At 33.1% G+C, this 19770-nt stretch overlaps 1 protein-coding gene across 1 annotated transcript; it reads left to right on the top strand.

The window, feature by feature from the left end:
- Window positions 1-496: 496 nt before the first annotated feature.
- Window positions 497-19043, top strand: LOC128997728 (uncharacterized). The gene is made up of 5 exons (XM_054423372.1): window positions 497-518; window positions 12548-12701; window positions 13409-13526; window positions 16977-17169; window positions 18820-19043. The coding sequence occupies exons 2-5, from the start codon at window positions 12549-12551 to the stop codon at window positions 18929-18931; spliced, it is 576 nt and encodes a 191-aa protein (XP_054279347.1). The 5' UTR covers window positions 497-518; window position 12548; the 3' UTR covers window positions 18932-19043.
- Window positions 19044-19770: the final 727 nt, after the last annotated feature.

The following is a 19770-nucleotide window of genomic DNA, read 5'->3' on the forward strand; positions in this document are numbered from 1 at the left end:
ATTGGACCTGTTAAATTTATGTAATACCTATACAATTCTTGTGGAAACTTCTAAGATTCATATATTTTGGATAATGTATTATACGAATTTAATCATCAGTGGTGGAAAAACATGTTATGTTTCATTTTTTAAACACCCTACTACTGAAATGTTGCATAGAAGTATTATTTAATAGAATTGATAAACATAAACATATAATTCTTATTAGCAGCCACCGATTACGACATCGAACGAGATCAAAAATCTAAAATCTCAATGCCTAAGATTAGCTAATACAAGTGATTACGTTATAATCGTTAACGGGTCTAATTGATACGGTGTTTGTTTGGATTACATTTTATCACTTTAAAGAAAAGGAAGCTAGAGAAAAGATGGTTGTATTTTTTTCAAAGATAAGCGTCAGTTGATACTCGGGTGGTGTAAGAGGGGGCGAGATTTAACGTCAGAGACGGCTCCTGAGCTCAGTTTGTGTTTTGCTCCGGTGTAGGTTGGGTGTGTTTAAAACGTTACACAGTTGAGTAAGTATACCTACGTGCCCTTAATGCTAACAGATATATGATGTTAGCTAGCTTAACATTTATTACAAAAAATATTAATTTACTAAGTATTAAAATCCATAGACTAAATAGTTTCCTTAATGACGTCAACACGTAATAGGTCTCTAAATGTGTTTATGTTAATTTGAAAACGTATAATATTTAATTTGTAGTCTGTTTGTGGGCAAAAAATTGTAACTTAAAATTAAATTTTGCAGCCATCCTGTTGACTGATTATTTTTCAAATGATTTTCTTTAAATATTTTATCACTATTTATCGAATATAAAGTAACTGTGTTATTTAATATAACTACAATAAACATTTTGGTTCACTGTAATGGAATAGCGATTGCTATGATATTATTGGAAATTCAACTGAGGAATCCATTAGATAAGGTAATATAAATAAAGCCTACTCGTTAATATAAATTAGTTAAGCGTCTGAAGAGTGTTTATTTAGTCTTGAGGATTATCTTTACAGCCCTAAAGCAATTTTATCTGTTTGGTTGAATCTTGTTTAAGGTTTACACTTCTTTTACGAGTAACATATTCAATTTTAAATATCTAACGCATACATCAAAATTCTTAATTTACTATTCAAGTTTTGAAAAAATGTACATTAATACATTCTGTATATGGTAACTATAATCTGAATTGTATCTATAAATGCATACGCTGTAATAGAGACGCATATGATAAAACGCACAATTTATTATTTATCCATTTTGAGTTAATCCATGTTTACATTGAGGTTTTCCCAAATAAAACTGTTTAGAGAATTTCCCATAGAGAAAAGGGTATTGCCGTTGTTCTCATGGTAAGACTTAGACCCGGGACTGAATTACTTTTTTGGTTTGATGTCCCCAGAGGCCAAAAACACAATTCGTTCAAATTCATGTGTATGTCTGTTAGCACGATAACTCGAGTAAAAGTCATCCGATTTGGATGAAATTTGATACAAACGTGTAAATCTACTTTTATTCGAATGAGTATTATTAGGTAAAAATTAAGTTTTCCAATATATGACCCTAAATTAAACATAGAGCTTAGCAATTTGTTTCCAAACCATTTTGTAGAGCAAAAAAAAAAAAAAAATTATGCGTTGTTGTACAGCTATGAAGAAAATTCCAAAAAAGTGTCAATTTATAATTCCTATGGATAATAAATAAATATTTTTTGTAGTTGCTTTATGGAAAAAATTTAGTAAATTTGTTTATTTCTTACTAAACTATAAAAAATTCTTAAAAACATACCTTATTACCTTCCCTGTATGAGCAAACCTAAGTACTCATTAAAATTAATGTTATTTAAATAGGAATTAAATCTGACTATTAATTCCAGTGGAATATGTTTGTGAAAATCCAACCAGGTAAATGAAAATTCGCCAAGTCTGCAGGCTTGCTGCGGTGGAGGTATTTAAGGTTTACGATGCGCAAAGGCAGGTACTATAAAGTCAGGATGATAGCCTTATGTATTGAAACGGTTTAAATGAACGCTTTATCTTTTGTTAGGATTATGAGTTACAGGGTTACACTAATTAATTATTAATGTATCTAACTCATCGATTTACATGGTTTCAACACAATTATGCCACAATTAGTTAGCAGCATTAATGCAATTAACAACGTCTTAGTAACTTGACGATGTTCACCGAACATGATATGTATAATTGTTATATATTATATAACATGTTCACCATAACAAGAGTAATGGAACCATGGTAACCAAATCACCTCAAGGGATGTTGAGGTGGTTCGTAAACCACTGTATGAGTAGAATACCCCCGGGACAGCAAACATGCAACCTAGTGAATTTAGATTTACCTGGCTAGATTTCCACAATAATATTTCCTTAAAATTATCGGTTTTATTTCCTGTTTAAATAACATTAATTTTAAATAGTACGTAGGCTTGCTGCTACAGGGGAAATTTGGGAAGTTTGGTTAAATTATATCAATGAACAAGCAAAATCTAGCAGTTGATTTACTCTCCTTAAGAATAACATAGGCATTCTTAATAACATGTTTTTATTTCTCCGTGACCGTTAGGCATATAATGACGCTTCTATATACTAAATGATGTATTTTTCCAAGCTCTATAAAATGGTTTAGAAAGACACATTGAAATGTTTTTACCCCATTAAAAAAACCCATAATTAAACCCTCGTTTCCATGGTCCGATCTTGCTGGTTTGCGAACTCGTTCGAATAAACGTAGGTTTCGTTTGCACAGAATTTAATCAAAATTGAACCATTTTCCCTCGAGGATCGTGCTAATGGACATATATATGTATAAATTGATTCGAACGGATGGTTTTTTGGCCTCTGGGAACCTCACGAAAGGAGTAAATCGGGCCCGGGACCATGTCTTACCATGAGACCTACGGTAATAGCTTATTCCCCAAATGGGAATTTCGTTGAAATTGTAATATTGAAAGGTTTTTTAGGCTAAGTATGAATTGTGATCTGTCCCTTTCTCAAAATTTATAAAGCGATTGTATACAGAATTCGACAATTGTAAAGGGTATTCGTAATTTGATTCTACATGTACATAGTGGAAAACGAACCTAGATTTATTTGTTTATGCTCGTCTTATTTACTCGACAACAGCTGTTGTGTAAGTGATTTTTAAATTATGAGTTTTTCGGAAAAAATTAAAATAAATCTTAGTAACTTAAGGACTAAAACAATTCTAACAATTTTGATGTTCCAAAATGGTGAATATTAAATTTTTAGAAAAAAGCAATTTAAAAAGACCTTTTTTTAAAATATATACTATAAGAGTGAAGACTTATATATAACAACGCTTTGACAATAAATCAGTACAAATTCTCTCTCTCTCTCTCTCTCTAAAAAAAAAAAAAAAAAAAAAAAAAATCCAGTCAATTTTTTTTTACCAAAGATTGTTAAATAGGCTACACTTTACATCAAGCACTATTTGTTATCGAGGTTCTTGTTATCAAGGTTACATTGTATCTGTATGTGGTAAATTTAAACCAGTTTGTTACTCTCAAATTTTAAAGTAAAATTAGATCCTTAATTTTAAACCAAATTTTTATAATACACGATAGATGAAAATACAAGCACCAAAATGAGAAAATCAGCTTAACCAAATGAACTAAAAGTTAATAGTTTTCAACTGAGGTTTGTAAAAGCATATTAGCATAGCTCGAGCGTTCCATGCAGCCCTAACTGTCAGCAATTCTCGCAACTAAATCATTCCTTGATTGTAATTTGATTACTGAACAAACTTGTGTCTCACAAAAACTTACTTACTTCATTCAGATCAAATTTTGAATTCAAGTAAGTTCATATTTTAAATTGATTGACTAAATTGTATTTATCTGTAACAGATGCTGTTAACATTTCGATACCACATGGGAACAAATTTGTATTTTTGTTGCTTTTGGAAGCAAACCTAAAGCAATTTTATTTAAACTGGCCACTAAGCGTAGCACTGAGTGTAAATTTCCATTTATTAAAAATTCAATTAGGCAATTAGATATTCGCCAAGTCTAACATAGTGGCTCTTTATTAGATTATGTGTAATAGTTTTTTCTAACAGGTTTCGAATATATTTTTGTAGACAAGTATTAGCCTTTTAAACTTCAAATACGAGTATTGTTTATTTATAATAACTAGTTGGTTGTTAAAACCTTATTAAAATGTTATTTATAGCTCAATTTGTTTGGTGTATTTTCTTTTGATTACCCCACACACCTGTTAGTCCATGAATTTAAAACGAATGAACATATAACCACAAACTCGTTCACTTATTTATTAAATGTAGAGATTTCATAAATTTCTTGAAGCTGGTCTTATTTACATGTTCGTATTTATGGTTCACAAACCTCTCCAGGGAGATATCAAACTTCACTTTTTATTGTTGTTACCTAAAATTAATTAATGTTGATTTACCAAATCTAAATACTACATACTAAACCTTAGGCAAGATATTATTAATTTTTTCCATACTTAAAATTCGCTGTCGTGTTTTATTTTTCTCACAACTACTTAGGCTACTGATTTATCTTTTCAAATATAAGGAAAAATCTTTTTTACAGAAAAAAATAAGATAACTTGGTTTGTGAGAACGATGAGGTATCATAAAGTACAGAGGATTATCTGTAATCCTTAGCAGGCGTGCCATGTTGGCTATGTAGCTATAAAGTGGATTATCACATATCACTGGCCAGAAGTCTCGGAAAACCAGAAATGTGCCTTTGATATCTGATCATCTCACAATTCATTTCCCTTTACAATTCCTTTGCCAATAGTGCACAATCCCTCTATGTATTTCACTGATGTCTTTTGGTTGATGACTCAATTGTTGTAAAACGACAAATTATCTAATGAATGAATGAATTGAATGCTTTATTCAACTAAAATTGCTACATCGTACAAATGTTTACACTTTTTACTTTCTCCCCCTATACCATAGTATATGGAGAAAGTATTGTTTTCGTCAAAATTTTCGAGTTTGAGTTTTGAGTGGATATATCCGTTTTGGGTCCCCCTGGACCCAAAAAAGTGGTTTTCAAAGTGATGTCTGTGTGTGTGTGTGTGTGTCTGTGTGTCTGTGTGTCTGTGTGTCTGTGTGTCTGTGTGTCTGTGTGTCTGTGTGTCTGGATGTGTACAGAGCTAGGGACTACACCTGTGGCCCGATTTCGATGAAATTTGGTATGTAGGTTCTAATCCATGGTATCTCCAGGCGTTTTTTTCATTTTTTTGAAATTTTGATTTTTAATGGGGATTTTCCCATAAAAACCCATAAAAAACCGGAAAAATCGGATTTTCTCGAAAATGGCCCGAACGATTTTGATAAAAATTTAGTATGTTGTAGCCCTTTAAATTCTGAACAAAATGGTACCAATCCCATATCTGTAAAAATTACGGTTCAAAAGTTATGGTAAATTATGTTATTTTCCCATAAAAACCCCATAAAATAACAAAAAATAGGATTTTAGAAAAAATCCGGTTTTATTTTAACATAGTATGTTATGGTTCTTAAAATTTTGATAGTTTTTTTCATTTTTAAAAATTTTTTATTTTTAATGGGAATTTTCCCATAAAACCCCATAAAATAACGGAAAAGTAGGATTTTCCCAAAAACGGCCCGAACGTTTTTGATAAAAATTGTGTATGTTATAGCCCTTTATATTCTGAACAAAATGGTACAAATCCCATTTCTGTAAAAATTATGGTTCAAAAGTTATTGTAAATTATGTTATTTTCCCATAAAACCCCATAAAATAACGGAAAAATCAGATTTTCACAAAAATGACCCGAAATTGTTTGATAAAAATTTAGTATGTAGTCCTTTAAATTCTGAACAAAATTGTATAAATCCCATTTCCGTATATTTACTCTCACCGCTTACACATGATAAAGGTTGTTGACAAACTTATGGGAGAAAGTATGTGTCAGAATGCTGATACCGTTTATTACAATTACTAAACTAAAAACACTTTGCATAAAATTAAAATTAAAATCAAAAGAATATTTAGGAAATGTTTAAGAGCTCAGGAATTATGGTTGATTTACTGTAACATATTATCAACAAGCTTTTCAAATCAAATCAAGAAACATTTTGAAACGATAGGCCTACTTAAAACACAAAAATATCAAATTTTAATTAAAACGATCTTGTAGAGCTAAAAAACAATTTTGTATAGTTAAGCGTTTTTGTAGGATTTTGAAGATTACGGAGACAATTTCAATAAAAACTGTAAGTATAAAATTCTCAAGTAGAATAAAACAGTCTTCTAAAATTCTCATGTAAAATAAAACAAAGTCTTATGGAGAAACAATAAAATGTTTTAGTTTGCTTCTTTATGGATACATTTTTGTCAAAATTTTGGAGTTTTTAATTAATTCATGCCATACAATTATTATTTTACCAAAAAAGACACTTTTTCTTCCCTGTAGCACCAAACCTAAGTACTCGTTAAATATGTTAATCTAACAAGTTTAACGAAATATTTTGGTTCAAATTTAATCAGAAAAAATGAAATTCTCTTCATCTGCAATTTGCTGAGGCGGGGGCATTGATTGACAGCACGCTACGCATTAAACACCCTAATCAAATTTTCAATTGTAAATAAAATACTTATTGATTTTTATCGAATACATTTTAAGTCTTGGTGCTTTTAAACGATAAAATATGTCTTTACACACTTTTCAATGCTGACATTGAGAGTCCCCGTCTGAACCTGATAGTGACAGGTGTTACTGCTTGAAATTGTAGCCTACTATTTACCATGCATTTACCGTCTTGAAAATGTTTACAGTGCAAGAGTAGATACATCCGAATATGTTTGGAGACGAATATCATCATGTTGATATAAATTCGAGTTCATTAAATTTGTTTTTAACTTGTAGTGAAGTGCACTTTGTGCTATCTTATTTTTTGTATTTAATGAATCGTTAAATATAGTACACAACAATTTTATATCGGAGAAAAATAACCAATAACTAATAGACCAAAAACCCAACGAAAATGAAAAAAAAGAATCACAAGAGCTGTTTGGTTTAGTACGTTGATAATATACTAATTAAAATAACCAATTAAATTATAAATTTAATATATCCTCACAGTACCCGTATATTGCTGGTATAAGTACTTTATGATTGGTAATTATTAACCGAAAACTAACTCAAATAAAGATTTTGGTTGTTCCAAGAAGGAATTAACTTATTTTTTAAATCTTTTGTTTGTGCCTCTTTGTTGTTATTGGTATTCATTCACATGACAAAAATCATTAAAAAAAGCTTGAAAAGCCGATTGAATTATGTTTGCCAGCTTGATTTTCCATGGTATTTATTTTTTGATCAAAGACTCATTCTTAGTTACTTCATAAAATATCTATTACTTATGGCCACCTTAGAGTCGTGACTTTGTGTGCAAAAATGTCAAAATCGCATTTAAATTCAAATAATAGAGGGATTGTTACCATTATTTTTTATTATATGAGCTCCTGCTTTAGGTAGTTCGATTGATTATCAATACGGTTATTAGGCATTTAATTATTTTATTTACGTTCTTAACTCACTCTTTTGAAATTTCAAGTCCTATAAATAATTAGAATTTATCTAGACTAGATAAAAAAAATATAGCGCAGGGTAATTAAATACGAATTTACTGCTTAATTTTTGTAGAGGTTTTACCATTTCACGAACATATTTTTTTTACAAAATGTTTAGAATATGTTTTATGTTTCAGTAAAAAATGTAAAATTTTGATTCAAAAAATGACGTAGAACAAGATTTGGAAAATTTGTTTTCTTAATTAGTAAAATGGCGTCGTTTGTCTGAAACATATACAGAATAGAATCAGAATCAGATTCTTTATTGCCATTGATCCATCATTTATTGAAATAGGCATAGTCAAATTAGAACTAGACCTTTATATAGGTCTAACATAAAAAAATCACAGAGTAAGAAAAATAAAAAGGTGAAAGTAATAGTAGCTAAATAAGCTTAGTCTAATGGTTAGATTAGAATAGTTGAATCCAATAATTCATTAAGAGTGTAAAATGGATTTTCTAACAGCCATGAGTAAACTTTTGACTTAAAAATAGGAATAGTTGCTTCAAGGAGAGGTTCAAGCAGCTTAGTACTATTCACTTGATACTATTGGACTTGATAAATTTAATTTTAAAATAATTACCTGTAATCGCAAAGCCTGTATATGCTCAATTACATATATGCCATATGAGGCGTATATGCCATATCATGACCACATTTATATGCTATTCATCATTGAAGAAGCATATCAATTACTTTTACTTTCGAGGGATCTTAAGAAAGAATTACGCTGCGAACATTACTACAAGAGCTAATTAAACCCTCAGGCTTAACTAGCTCAATAATTCAATTCTGATGTAAATAGAATCTCAATTTGGGTTGGATTCATTTCTAATCACCAGCTAAATCCATATTAGACCAACCTAATGAATGGATTAAATCTAAAAGTATTTCAGTACATTTTTGTACTGACTAAATGCTGGTAAGCTTAATGGTTTAACTGCTACAAGCTGCCCCCAAAATATAGTACTTTTCTAAACACCTTTAAGAATTAAACTTCAAGATTTTATCACATTTCTAGCCTCATGAATGTTTAGACAAAACTATACCCTAAAATAACCAGTAGTGATTTTTTAAAGACCCTGTAAAAAGATCGATTTAAGAATTTTTCTATAGTACGATACTCGTGTACATAAGCTTTAAGCCTACATTGCAGTACTCTATACAATATTCAAAACCGATTACAAGAACGAAGGATGAAGCTGCTAATGATTAATGATGGGGTTGGATGTGCATAATGCTCAATGTTGTGGAATAATTAATGATTTTGTGAGATTAGAAACTAAGCAAATGTTTGCCACATTTTTACTAACCCAGAAACACAAGAAGAACTAGCTGTAACTAACTGAGTCCAACAGAACCTTTTATTAAGGTTCATGTTTTATTAACTTAAATCTTTTCATGTACTGTCTTTAAGTAGGATACTTATTTAAGTTCATATATTATACACTACAAAGGTTGACTGTTCCTCTTGCTTTATTTGAGTATATTGGCTGTGTCTCTCTTGACCATTTCCCAGGGTTTTCTTTTCTCCTTTAAGTGTGTATTTTCTGTCTAAGGACGCTAGGCACAAGCCCGGGATCATTTTTCAGATAAATTCAGGCTAGACCTCGGGGTTGCAGCAATATCACTTCGATATAATCCATTGCTGATTTGGCGGGATTTGATACCGGGACCTCAGGGACCGAAATCCCGCGCTCTACCACTAGACCAGCTTGCTATACAGGTGTCCATAAAAAAACGTTTCAGGACTTTGAGAAATGAATCCTCATACTAAAAGGAAGAAAAAAGTTTATGTGAAGGTATGTCCAAAAATGCATATTTACCCAGTTATCCGCAATTTTGTTTTTTATACAAACATATTTTTATCTGTGATGTTTTTCGTTCGATGATTATGAAATTTGGTAACCATGTTAACATACACAAGACCTATGATAGAAAAAAATAATAAAGTTGTTCCGATTGTAAATTTCAAAATGGCGGCCGTTAAAATTTTTCTAACTTGAATAACTCAAAAACGGCTAGTTCTATGAAAAAATGTCAAGAATACATTTCTTTAGCATTATCAATTCCCTATCAAACAATACCAAGATCAAACAGATCGGACAAAAGATAACTGAAATATAACGTTTTTTGTGTAAAAACAAGGCAAAACGTTCCCCGACTAACTTTGGCTTATTTGTAAAGTAGAACTTGTAAAGTATTATCTTCTTAAGGTAAGCCAGAGTCTTGTACCTCTTTTTATAAAGAAACGACAACTGTACTAGATAGTTTGAAATGTCGAGATTAATTGTGAAATTGTCTATTAAATAAGGTTTTGTATTTCTTTATTTATTCATCCTAATTATTTTATTTGTTTATTTAGTACTTGACTTTCATGTTACAAACAAAAATGAGAGAAAATAATTTTCTTTAGATTTGTTGTTCATTGATCCGTGGGAATTTTGTATATTTAATTAGATGTTTCGAAATTTGATTTAAAAAAATGTTCCTCGTAGCCACAAACATGAGTACTTACTAACCGATTTGATTTAGACCAAGCACTGGGCATGGCACTCTAAATTTACATTTTTATTATGAAACTGTTTCATTAAAAGCTGGTTGTGCAACCAGGAATTCGTATAGTTTGCAAATTTCTCGTAATGGAGGTTCTTTTAGATAAAAATTATTATAAAATTTTGAAATATTTATTTAAAAAGTATAAACCCTTCAAATTAATATTGGTATTTACAATAACGAGTCTTACAATAACTACTTTTTGGAATGTTGTAACCTCAAGTTTTATCAAGCTACATTCAAACACGAGTACCAACCTTTAAAATTAAAGTTATGGAACCGAAAAGATACGATTGTCACGTTTTCATGTCTGACAAGCAATAAAATCTAATTACTCAATGAAATTGAAATTCCTTCAAGCGCAATACGCGTCCTGAATTTTAAAACTGCTTTTCAGCGTGTGTAATCAGATAAAGTTACGACTTTTCTTTAATCTCTTTGTACTAGACGGTTAATATTACCAAAGAAATGCGAGTTTGATTTAAAGGGATCGTTATTACAGTTGAATATGCAATTTTAAAGTAAGTTATTATATTTATTTATTTACGATTTTATCAAACTCCGATAAACCCATAAGTGTCTCTGAGTGTGCACTATATTATCCGTTAAAAATATTATATTCATTATATTTTCTAAAATCACAATGCTACGTCTAATATTTGCCTCGTTTGTGGTTCTTAACGAAACTGGTTTATTCTTTTTGTTTTTACCGTTTTCTCGTATTGCCATAATTTAGTGCAATTTCGTATGCTCCATATATAATAGACCTGTAGGTGATAAAATCTTATTGCTAAGTGAGTGGATGGACAAGTTGGTGTTCTTGTTCACTTGTGACGTTTTCTATGTTTTATGAAGTGTCTGCCATAAACCACCGTCAACTGCCATAGTGCCGTGTCTGCCATAGTCCATGCAACGGAGAAATTGTAGCGGAAAAAAGTCATGTATACGCCAAATTTGGTACCGTTGTACGGGAAGGGTCCCTAAACAACATCCTAAAAGTACAGACCGGTTGGAGTCGAGCTAAGGGAGCCTAGCTAAAGGTCCCTTTTTTAGGGCTTTAGTAAATAGCTTTAAAACTATCAAATTTTTGTATACAATACTAAATTAGCAAATTGAAGAAGATTAAATTCCCTAAAATAAAAATATGTGATGCAACTATTTCGATTCAACCATTTACAAGATATAACAAATATCTTATTCAAATATTTCTTCCATAAGAAATACATGTAAATTTGTATGAAAAATAAATGCTAAAAGTGGCAAAGCCTATCCATCTAAGGTCAATATAACCGATATTCTCGTTATCTTGAAAACATTTCCAGCAATTTGACACTTTAATCATACAAAATAAGGTCCAAAATGGCGTTGGTGAGCTCACAAGAACAGTAATATTTGTAATATTTTCTTAAATTAAAGTTGTCAGTTAGGGTAGGTATGTTGTTTTGGGGACCCTTCCTCTAAAAATGCACCAAATGTGGCTTAAATATAATTTTGTTCCTCTATTTGGTATTTTTTGTCTTCGTTGCCTGGACTACTAGTAACATTATAAATCTTTGTAAAAAAATAAAAAAAAATACTGTAAAATTTGTTGCTTTTGCATTAATTGGACCTCTCCGACAAGTTTTGTAAACTTGGTGAGGCCAAACAAATTCAATGTTATGAATAAATATATTTAATTTCAATGTAAACACAACGTCAAAGCAGACTGTATTATCTTGATCTTTGGCAGATTACCGACGAAATGACGAAAATGCTGACGTCTCGGATGCGTCGCAGCGATCCATCCGAAACGTTGGCCAATATAGTTTTTCCAGCCAACTAAGTTGTGGTCATTTAATGAATCACAAAACATGGAGAAAATAATCGTATGTTTTCTTTATTATACTGTGCATCAATATCATGAATAGTTGCAGCATCACATTTTATTGCCACACTACCTCTCCTAAATATCTGGAAGGAACATTCATTTAACTGACATATTAGATCGTTCGAGAAATGCACATTTTGAGTTAAAACTTGAAAGAAGTTTACAACAGTCTTCAAAGACTAAAAATCTTATCAACATGTACAGGATTGCGTGGTAGTAGGATAAACCAACGGAAGTGATGTCAGCAGAGCTACCAAGGATCTCAAACAATATTACTAAGCCTAACTCTTTGATCTGTGACAGGATGAACTACCGGAAGCCTTCTGTGATCTGTGACGTCACTAGAACTACCAGGATCTCCAACAATATTATCAAGCCTAACTCTACTTTACTTTCTGTGACAGGATGAACTACCGGAAGGCTTCCATGGCCAGTGGCATCACTAGAACTACCAAGGATCTCTAACAATATTTTTTGCCTAACTCTTCTTTACTTTCTGTGACAGGATGAACTACCGCAAGGCTTCCGTGGTCAGTGACGTCACCAGAACTACAGAAGGCCTTCCATCGATTGTAACCAAACTTCAAATTACTTCACTTTGGACCCCAACTGATTCTCTCTATCCATTCTCTCAAGTCCTTAGGTTAAGAGTGTTGCAGGTATATTGACTAATATTGCCAGTATTAGATATTGAGCATGTATGTACAGTACAAATATATATTTAAAGAGTACTGTAAGAGCAGCAGTACCGCAGTTTCCAGAACACCCTGTTCGAAAACAAGCACATTCTCTTATCCTATCAGGACATTCCATACACTAGATTCTTCACAAAAACAAAATGTTGACCCATATTTAATATGCTTGGGTCAGTAATTGATTGTTAAAACAGGTTTCATGTAACAACATGCTAGCAGCCATACCGGTATGTGTTTGAACTCAACACACATTCATAAGAGAACCTTGTTGTCGGACTGCGCTGTCATATTTCAACTTAGCGTTTCTTTGTTTTAAGTATTGCTGCTTCCAAGTCTTTCGACATTTTGTGGGGCTTTCTTGTCTCATGCCTTCTTCGTACATATGATTTATTTCCTGTCGTTCAGGTCCCGATCAAATTTACCAGGTCAATTAATCAACCTCATAAAAATAAATTATTATTACTGGAATCCACCAATCGCTTTTCATTCTTCATCAGCAACTGAGGCTTACGCATTGAACAATGTCTCGTTCCTTTAACATTTTGTATTTTACTAGTTGATTAGTTCCTCTATTAACGAAAGTACAGGAAGAATGATAAAGATATGCACACTGAGTTTTCATGTTACCTTAACGAACTGTTAAGAAATCTAATAAGAAAATTACTTTACAGATAGTTTGTGGAATATGTATTCTTCTAATGGGCTCAGTGTCCTGCATTGAGGATCGCACCTCCATCACCAGACTAGGCCTTGGTATTCCTGCTGGGGTCTTCACAGTTATAGCTGCTGGTAAGTCCAAGTACGAATCTAAATGACTAGACTAAGCTTTTGTGTTCCTGCTGTCATCTTCACAGTTATAGCTGCTGGTAAGTCCAAGTACGCATCTATAATTACCAGGCTTAGCTTTGGTATTCTTGCTGGCATCATATTATAGACGAAACATGGTCATTGACAATTTTGAGTTTTGAAGCTTTTAAAACTCTTATAAAGCTACCTTTTCCTGCTGGAGTCTTCACAGTTATAGCTGCTGGTAAGTCCAAGTACGAATCTAAATGACTAGACTAAGCTTTTGTGTCCTGCTGTCATCTTCACAGTTGTAGCTGCTGGTAAGTCCAAGTACGCATCTAAAATTACCAGGCTTAGCTTTGGTATTCTTGCTGGCATCATATTATAGACGAAAATGGTCATTGACAATTTTGAGTTTTGAAGCTTTTAAAACTCTTATAAAGCAACCTTATATTATTTGTGTAGCGACAAACCTTTTTTTGTCCTAGCGTCCCAGGAAAAAAATTATATATTTAATATTTCTACAAATGTCTAATGTGATGTTGCTTTATCACACCAAATGTATTCAATGATACTGAATATAACTAGATAATATATAATTAGTTAAAGTTCCATTAGTTAAAATATTTCTAAATAGTGTTCAACGTGTCTTTCTAAAGAATCACGGTCTTCTTTTTTGTTAAGTATACACTATGCATTACAGCCTTTTAAATGTCAGCAACTAATTACAAGTAATTCTTATTCAAATTGAAACAAAAGTCAATAAGGTTTGTGTTAAAAGCTTTTACAAGAATAAGGTTAGAATGCTTAAAAATGGAAATGAAATCGCTTATCGTAGGGTCTAATGGACTCTTTCGTTTTAATTAAACGACAAATGCTGAGACAGGCCGTTGTATGCCTGCAGACAAGTGTCATGGTGGTTGAATTTTATTGTTCCAAAATAATACTATTTACACAGTTACAGGAAACACTGTATTTAGAAGCTTTTCATATACAGATTGAGAGAACAATATTATCTTCGGTGGATTCCAACAAAAATCGTTGTAGTTCGATGTCCCTGCTTACAAACCAACCTGTAAATTATGTTTACCCACGACCGTTTTAAACTAGCCCTTTCAATTCAGTTCTTAGAATTGAAAATATTCACTTTACCACAATGTTTTTTTTAAATTTACAGCACTGGTAACGGTCAACGGACAATGATGTTTAAGAATTAAGAGAAAAGAAGTAAAATTGTAATGCTTCAAATGTCAACTTATCAGCTGTTAAGACCAATTTAATTGTTAATGAGTGGTGCAATTAGTGGTTGGTACAATGAGTCGTTGCATAACTATCAGTGGCGATGAGATGCTATAAACGAAAACATAACCTCTCTAAGTTATGAGTAGTGATTGTTAGGAGTTATGAGTAGTGATTGTTAGGAGAGGTTATTAAAAAAACGGTCGTAGGTGAAGTAGTGTACGCAACTCGTGTAAATAGTCTTTAAGCGATCGTTGCGTTAACTACTATCTCGATGACTGTTGATATACTCACATAAGTCCACCTATAACTGAAGGCTTTAGAATAAATTTCTCAACTTTCAAAATTTAGAGGCGAGTAAATAATTTCTAATTTATTGTTCTGAATTGCCAGAATTCAAGTAACTTTACTAACAAAAATAGCTAAGCAATTATATTGATCTTTCAAATTAAAGGAGCCAGACGAAATTCACTGCACTTGAAATAAAGACATGTCTGCAGTGAATTTTGCCTGAGGACGCGGTGCAATAGACACAGAAAACATGGATGGGTTCTATGGCAGTCTGCGAAAACCTACGCTCAAAGTAGAGCCATGTAACCGTACGACGAAAAAAAAGAAGAGTCATTTAATATATTTTTAAAGTTTACTACAGAAGAAAGACATCTTTAATGAGATATAAATGGATAATACAGTAAGTACTGTACATTGTTTGTCACTTCTTTGTCTAATCATCTGTTGTTGTTTTTCTCTTGTTACAAGAAGACGCATTGTAATTATTCATTTGTATTCCAAACAATTTAATTGTATAAAGATTAATTTAGTTTAATTTTGATCGAGTACGCTACAGTTGTTATTGCATTTCATGTTTTTCATAAATTATATTTTTTTACTGATGTTATTTTCTCACAATGTGTTGCTAAGTTTATAGGGATATAATTCATGGGATTGTTTGTTGTATGTTCATATTTTTTACCTTCAAATATTGTTATTAATTCATCATTTACTATCATACGTCTAATAACACGCTTTTACTGTTGACTCACAAGACGGTAAACACGTATAAAAGATGTTAAGTGGTAGTTGATTCCGATTGGACACTCCAATCATCATCAGACCCAATAAGCGAATGACAGTTGGAATCGATCACCCTTAACATCTTTTATATGGATTTACCGTCTTGTGAGTCAACAATGTAAGTGTAAACATGTGTTTCAAGTGTTATTAAACTTATTTTATTTACTTTCTGTTCATTGAATTAATATACTGATAAAGGGAATTACAATAATATAGCAGGTAAAATGGCAAAATCTCTCAGAATACAAATAATCACTTTTTACACATAACATTTCTTAAATATTACTTTCAGAAACTTCTTTATCGATTAAAGATTTCTAACTTTTTTCATTACTATAACAATTTGAGAGTGGTTCAATAGGACAATGCTTTCTTTCAAATCTTTGATGTTTTACTCTTTTGAAAAATGTATCGCATTCGAGAAAACATGGAGCCTGTCAAAGACTATTAAGGCGTTCCCTTGTGATATACAGGGTGTCCCATGAATACAAAACATTTAGAAATAGATTCAATCGTTCTAAATACAACTAAAATCAAAATTATATAATATCTACCAATTTGTTTTGTTTCTTAAATTCAAATCTTTAAAGTAATATATGATATAAAACTATTTTTTACAATTATTTTTTCAAATAGCTTATGATTTTTTACAATCGTATACCGAATTTCATTGAAGAGCGAGCTGGTCTAGTGGTTAGAGAGCGGGACTTCCGTTCCTGAGGTTCCGGTTTCAAATCCCGCTAAATCACCAATGGATTTTATCTAAGTGATAATGCCACAACCCCTAGGTCTAGCCTTAAGTAATGCGAAAAACAATCCCAGGCCCGTGTCTAGCATCCTAGGACAAAAAAATAACAATCTTCATAAACGAATATTAAATGGTTTTAAAAACAACAGTTTATGCAACAAAAAACCTAAATGACGAATGTTAACCATGTGTTTTTGAATAAAATGTGATTATTGATTTTTGTGTTATTTTGACCCATGAATTTGTTCCAACATTGTTTGTACTTTATTAGGAATTACGTTTATTGGATTTAGGTATTTTTCTCCGAAATAAAATTCACTCAATTAGCTTATTTTGTACTGCGTTTATGAACATTTTGAATAATTTCATAACGTCACATTATTTATATCCAGGTGGCAGCATACACAGTAGTCGTGGGTTTGGAGGGTATCGTCCAGGTTCTTGCCCCTATACTTCCCTCAGGTTTCTGGGTCCAAGTCCTGCTGCAGCGACGTCCCTTACTCTTCTCTGGCTGGCAGCTTGCTCCCTTCATGTAGCTCTCATCTTCCAGGCGTTGTTCCAACTGCAGAACACAGACAACTCAAGGTATATTTTTTCGTTACCGTGTAAAGACTTAATATCGTTAAAATATCTTAAACATTTCCTTATATATGTATTTAGTTGCCCGTTGTATGTTCACCAAACAGACCATCATTGTATCACTTTGGGGATTACTTTCAAACCTATTTTGTCGTCAAAGAAAGTTAAATACGTGACAAATAGTAAATAAACTAGAATTACGTGTATATTGACAACTAATGACATAATTATTTCAGGAATAGGTTTGGGTACCATAATTAGACGGTCTATTGTAAGAAAACAAGACTAATAACAGAACCTTTAACTTAGTAGTATACAAAAACTGCTAAATGTGTGGTGAGGATAGTCTGCTGCTATGACCCTGAGTGACCAGAGGTTATGGTTACAGGACGACCCAGATAAGTATCCTGGTAGAGGTGGTAGAGATGATACTGTCAGTGACTACCCTGATTGCTGTATTACAGGTGGTGAGGATAGTCTGCTGCTTTGACTGACCAGAGGTTATGTTTACAGGACGACCCAGACAAGTATCCTGGTAGAGGTGGTAGAGATGATACTGTCAGTGACTACCCTGATTGCTGTATTACAGGTGGTGAGGATAGTCTGCTGCTATGACTGACCAGAGGTTATGTTTACAGGACGACCCAGACAAGTATCCTGGTAGAGGTGGTAGGGATGATACTGTCAGTGACTACCCTGATTGCTGTATTACAGGTGGTGAGGATAGTCTGCTGCTATGACTGACCAGAGGTTATGTTTACAGGACGACCCAGACAAGTATCCTGGTAGAGGTGGTAGAGATGATACTGTCAGTGACTACCCTGATTGCTGTATTACAGGTGGTGAGGATAGTCTGCTGCTATGACTGACCAGAGGTTATGTTTACAGGACGACCCAGACAAGTATCCTGGTAGAGTTGGTAGAGATGATACTGTCAGTGACTACCCTGATTGCTGTATTACAGGTGGTGAGGATAGTCTGCTGCTATGACTGACCAGAGGTTATGTTTACAGGACGACCCAGACAAGTATCCTGGTAGAGGTGGTAGAGATGATACTGTCAGTGACTACCCTGATTGCTGTATTACAGGTGGTGAGGATAGACTGCTGCTATGACTGACCAGAGGTTATGTTTACAGGACGACCCAGACAAGTATCCTGGCAGCGGTGGTAGAGATGATACTGTCAGTGACTTCCCTGATTGCTGTATTACAGGTGGTGAGGATAGACTGCTGCTATGACTGACCAGAGGTTATGTTTATAGGACGACCCAGACAAGTATCCTGGTAGAGGTGGTAGAGATGATACTGTCAGTGACTACCCTGATTGCTGTATTACAGGTGGTGAGGATAGACTGCTGCTATGACCCTGACTGACTAGAGGTTATGTTTACAGGACGACCCAGACAAGTATCCTGGTAGCGGTGGTAGAGATGATACTGTCAGTGACTACCCTGATTGCTGTTTTGTGGGTGGTAAGGATAGACTGTTGCTATGACCCTGACTGGCTAGAGGTTATGTTTACAGGACGACCCAGACAAGTATCCTGGTAGCGGTGGTAGAGATGATACTGTCAGTGACTACCCTGATTGCTGTATTGTGGGTGGTAAGGATAGACTGTTGCTATGACCCTGACTGGCTAGAGGTTATGTTTACAGGACGACCCAGACAAGTATCCTGGTAGCGGTCGTAGAGATGATACTGTCAGTGACTACCCTGATTGCTGTTTTGTGGGTCGTAAGGATAGACTGTTGCTATGACCCTGACTGACCGGAGGCCATGAGGTGTGGAGGAGCCAGTGCCACAGGAGGCCAAGACACTGGAGCCTCTACTACAGGTGTCAGTTTGGTTCCGGTAGCCTCGAGCAGCAGTGAAAGAGCTACAGACACCTGATAGCTTCTACTTCCTTGACTAACATTTTCTTACAAGACATTCTGAGTCACATGTTCAGTTGCTTGAAATTGTAAATACTGTACCGAAACAAAAACATATGTTGTATTGTATATCTCAACAGTTGCACTGGAATATAAAATCTTTTGTTCATTTTCAGATGCTTAAGTGTTAAAAAGTCTTTACCTTGTAAAATCTTGGTTAGATTTAAAATTTAGTTTTTTGGAAGGAGGAAGCATTACCTTCGTGTCTCCTCCCCCGAGGGCTTTTATGTCTTTGAACTAAGCTAATTTTATGAACGTATTGCATAAAACATATATCCTTTAAAAAAATCGTACCGTACTATTTTCAACGTCAAAAACACTTTTGTTTGTGCTACATGAGCCAACGGGATGGGAGTCCATAGGCTGTTTTGAGGGAGAGACTCCGTTCTTTACATAACATAATACTAAAATTAGTATTATATTCTGTTAAATGATTCTTTTTTACTAATACGATTCTTATCTCTGAAGAATGTATTTAGATGGTGTATTATATGTTATATGTTAAATTGTATAAGCAGAAAGTTAAAAATGTTGTAAGTGTTGACATATTTTAAAATTTGTACCGTAAACGTCAGGTTTTCTTGTTTTGTGCTTGGAACATTGGCCGTCACAATTCTACCTTGGAAAACCCACTAAAAGTCGTTTTTTAGTTTCGTTTAACAGTTAAAAAATCAA

The sequence above is a fragment of the Macrosteles quadrilineatus genome, unplaced genomic scaffold (genome assembly GCF_028750875.1).
Source record: "Macrosteles quadrilineatus isolate MER2022 unplaced genomic scaffold, UCM_ALF_1.0 Scaffold_7__1_contigs__length_78375512, whole genome shotgun sequence".
NCBI classification, from domain to species: domain Eukaryota; kingdom Metazoa; phylum Arthropoda; class Insecta; order Hemiptera; family Cicadellidae; genus Macrosteles; species Macrosteles quadrilineatus.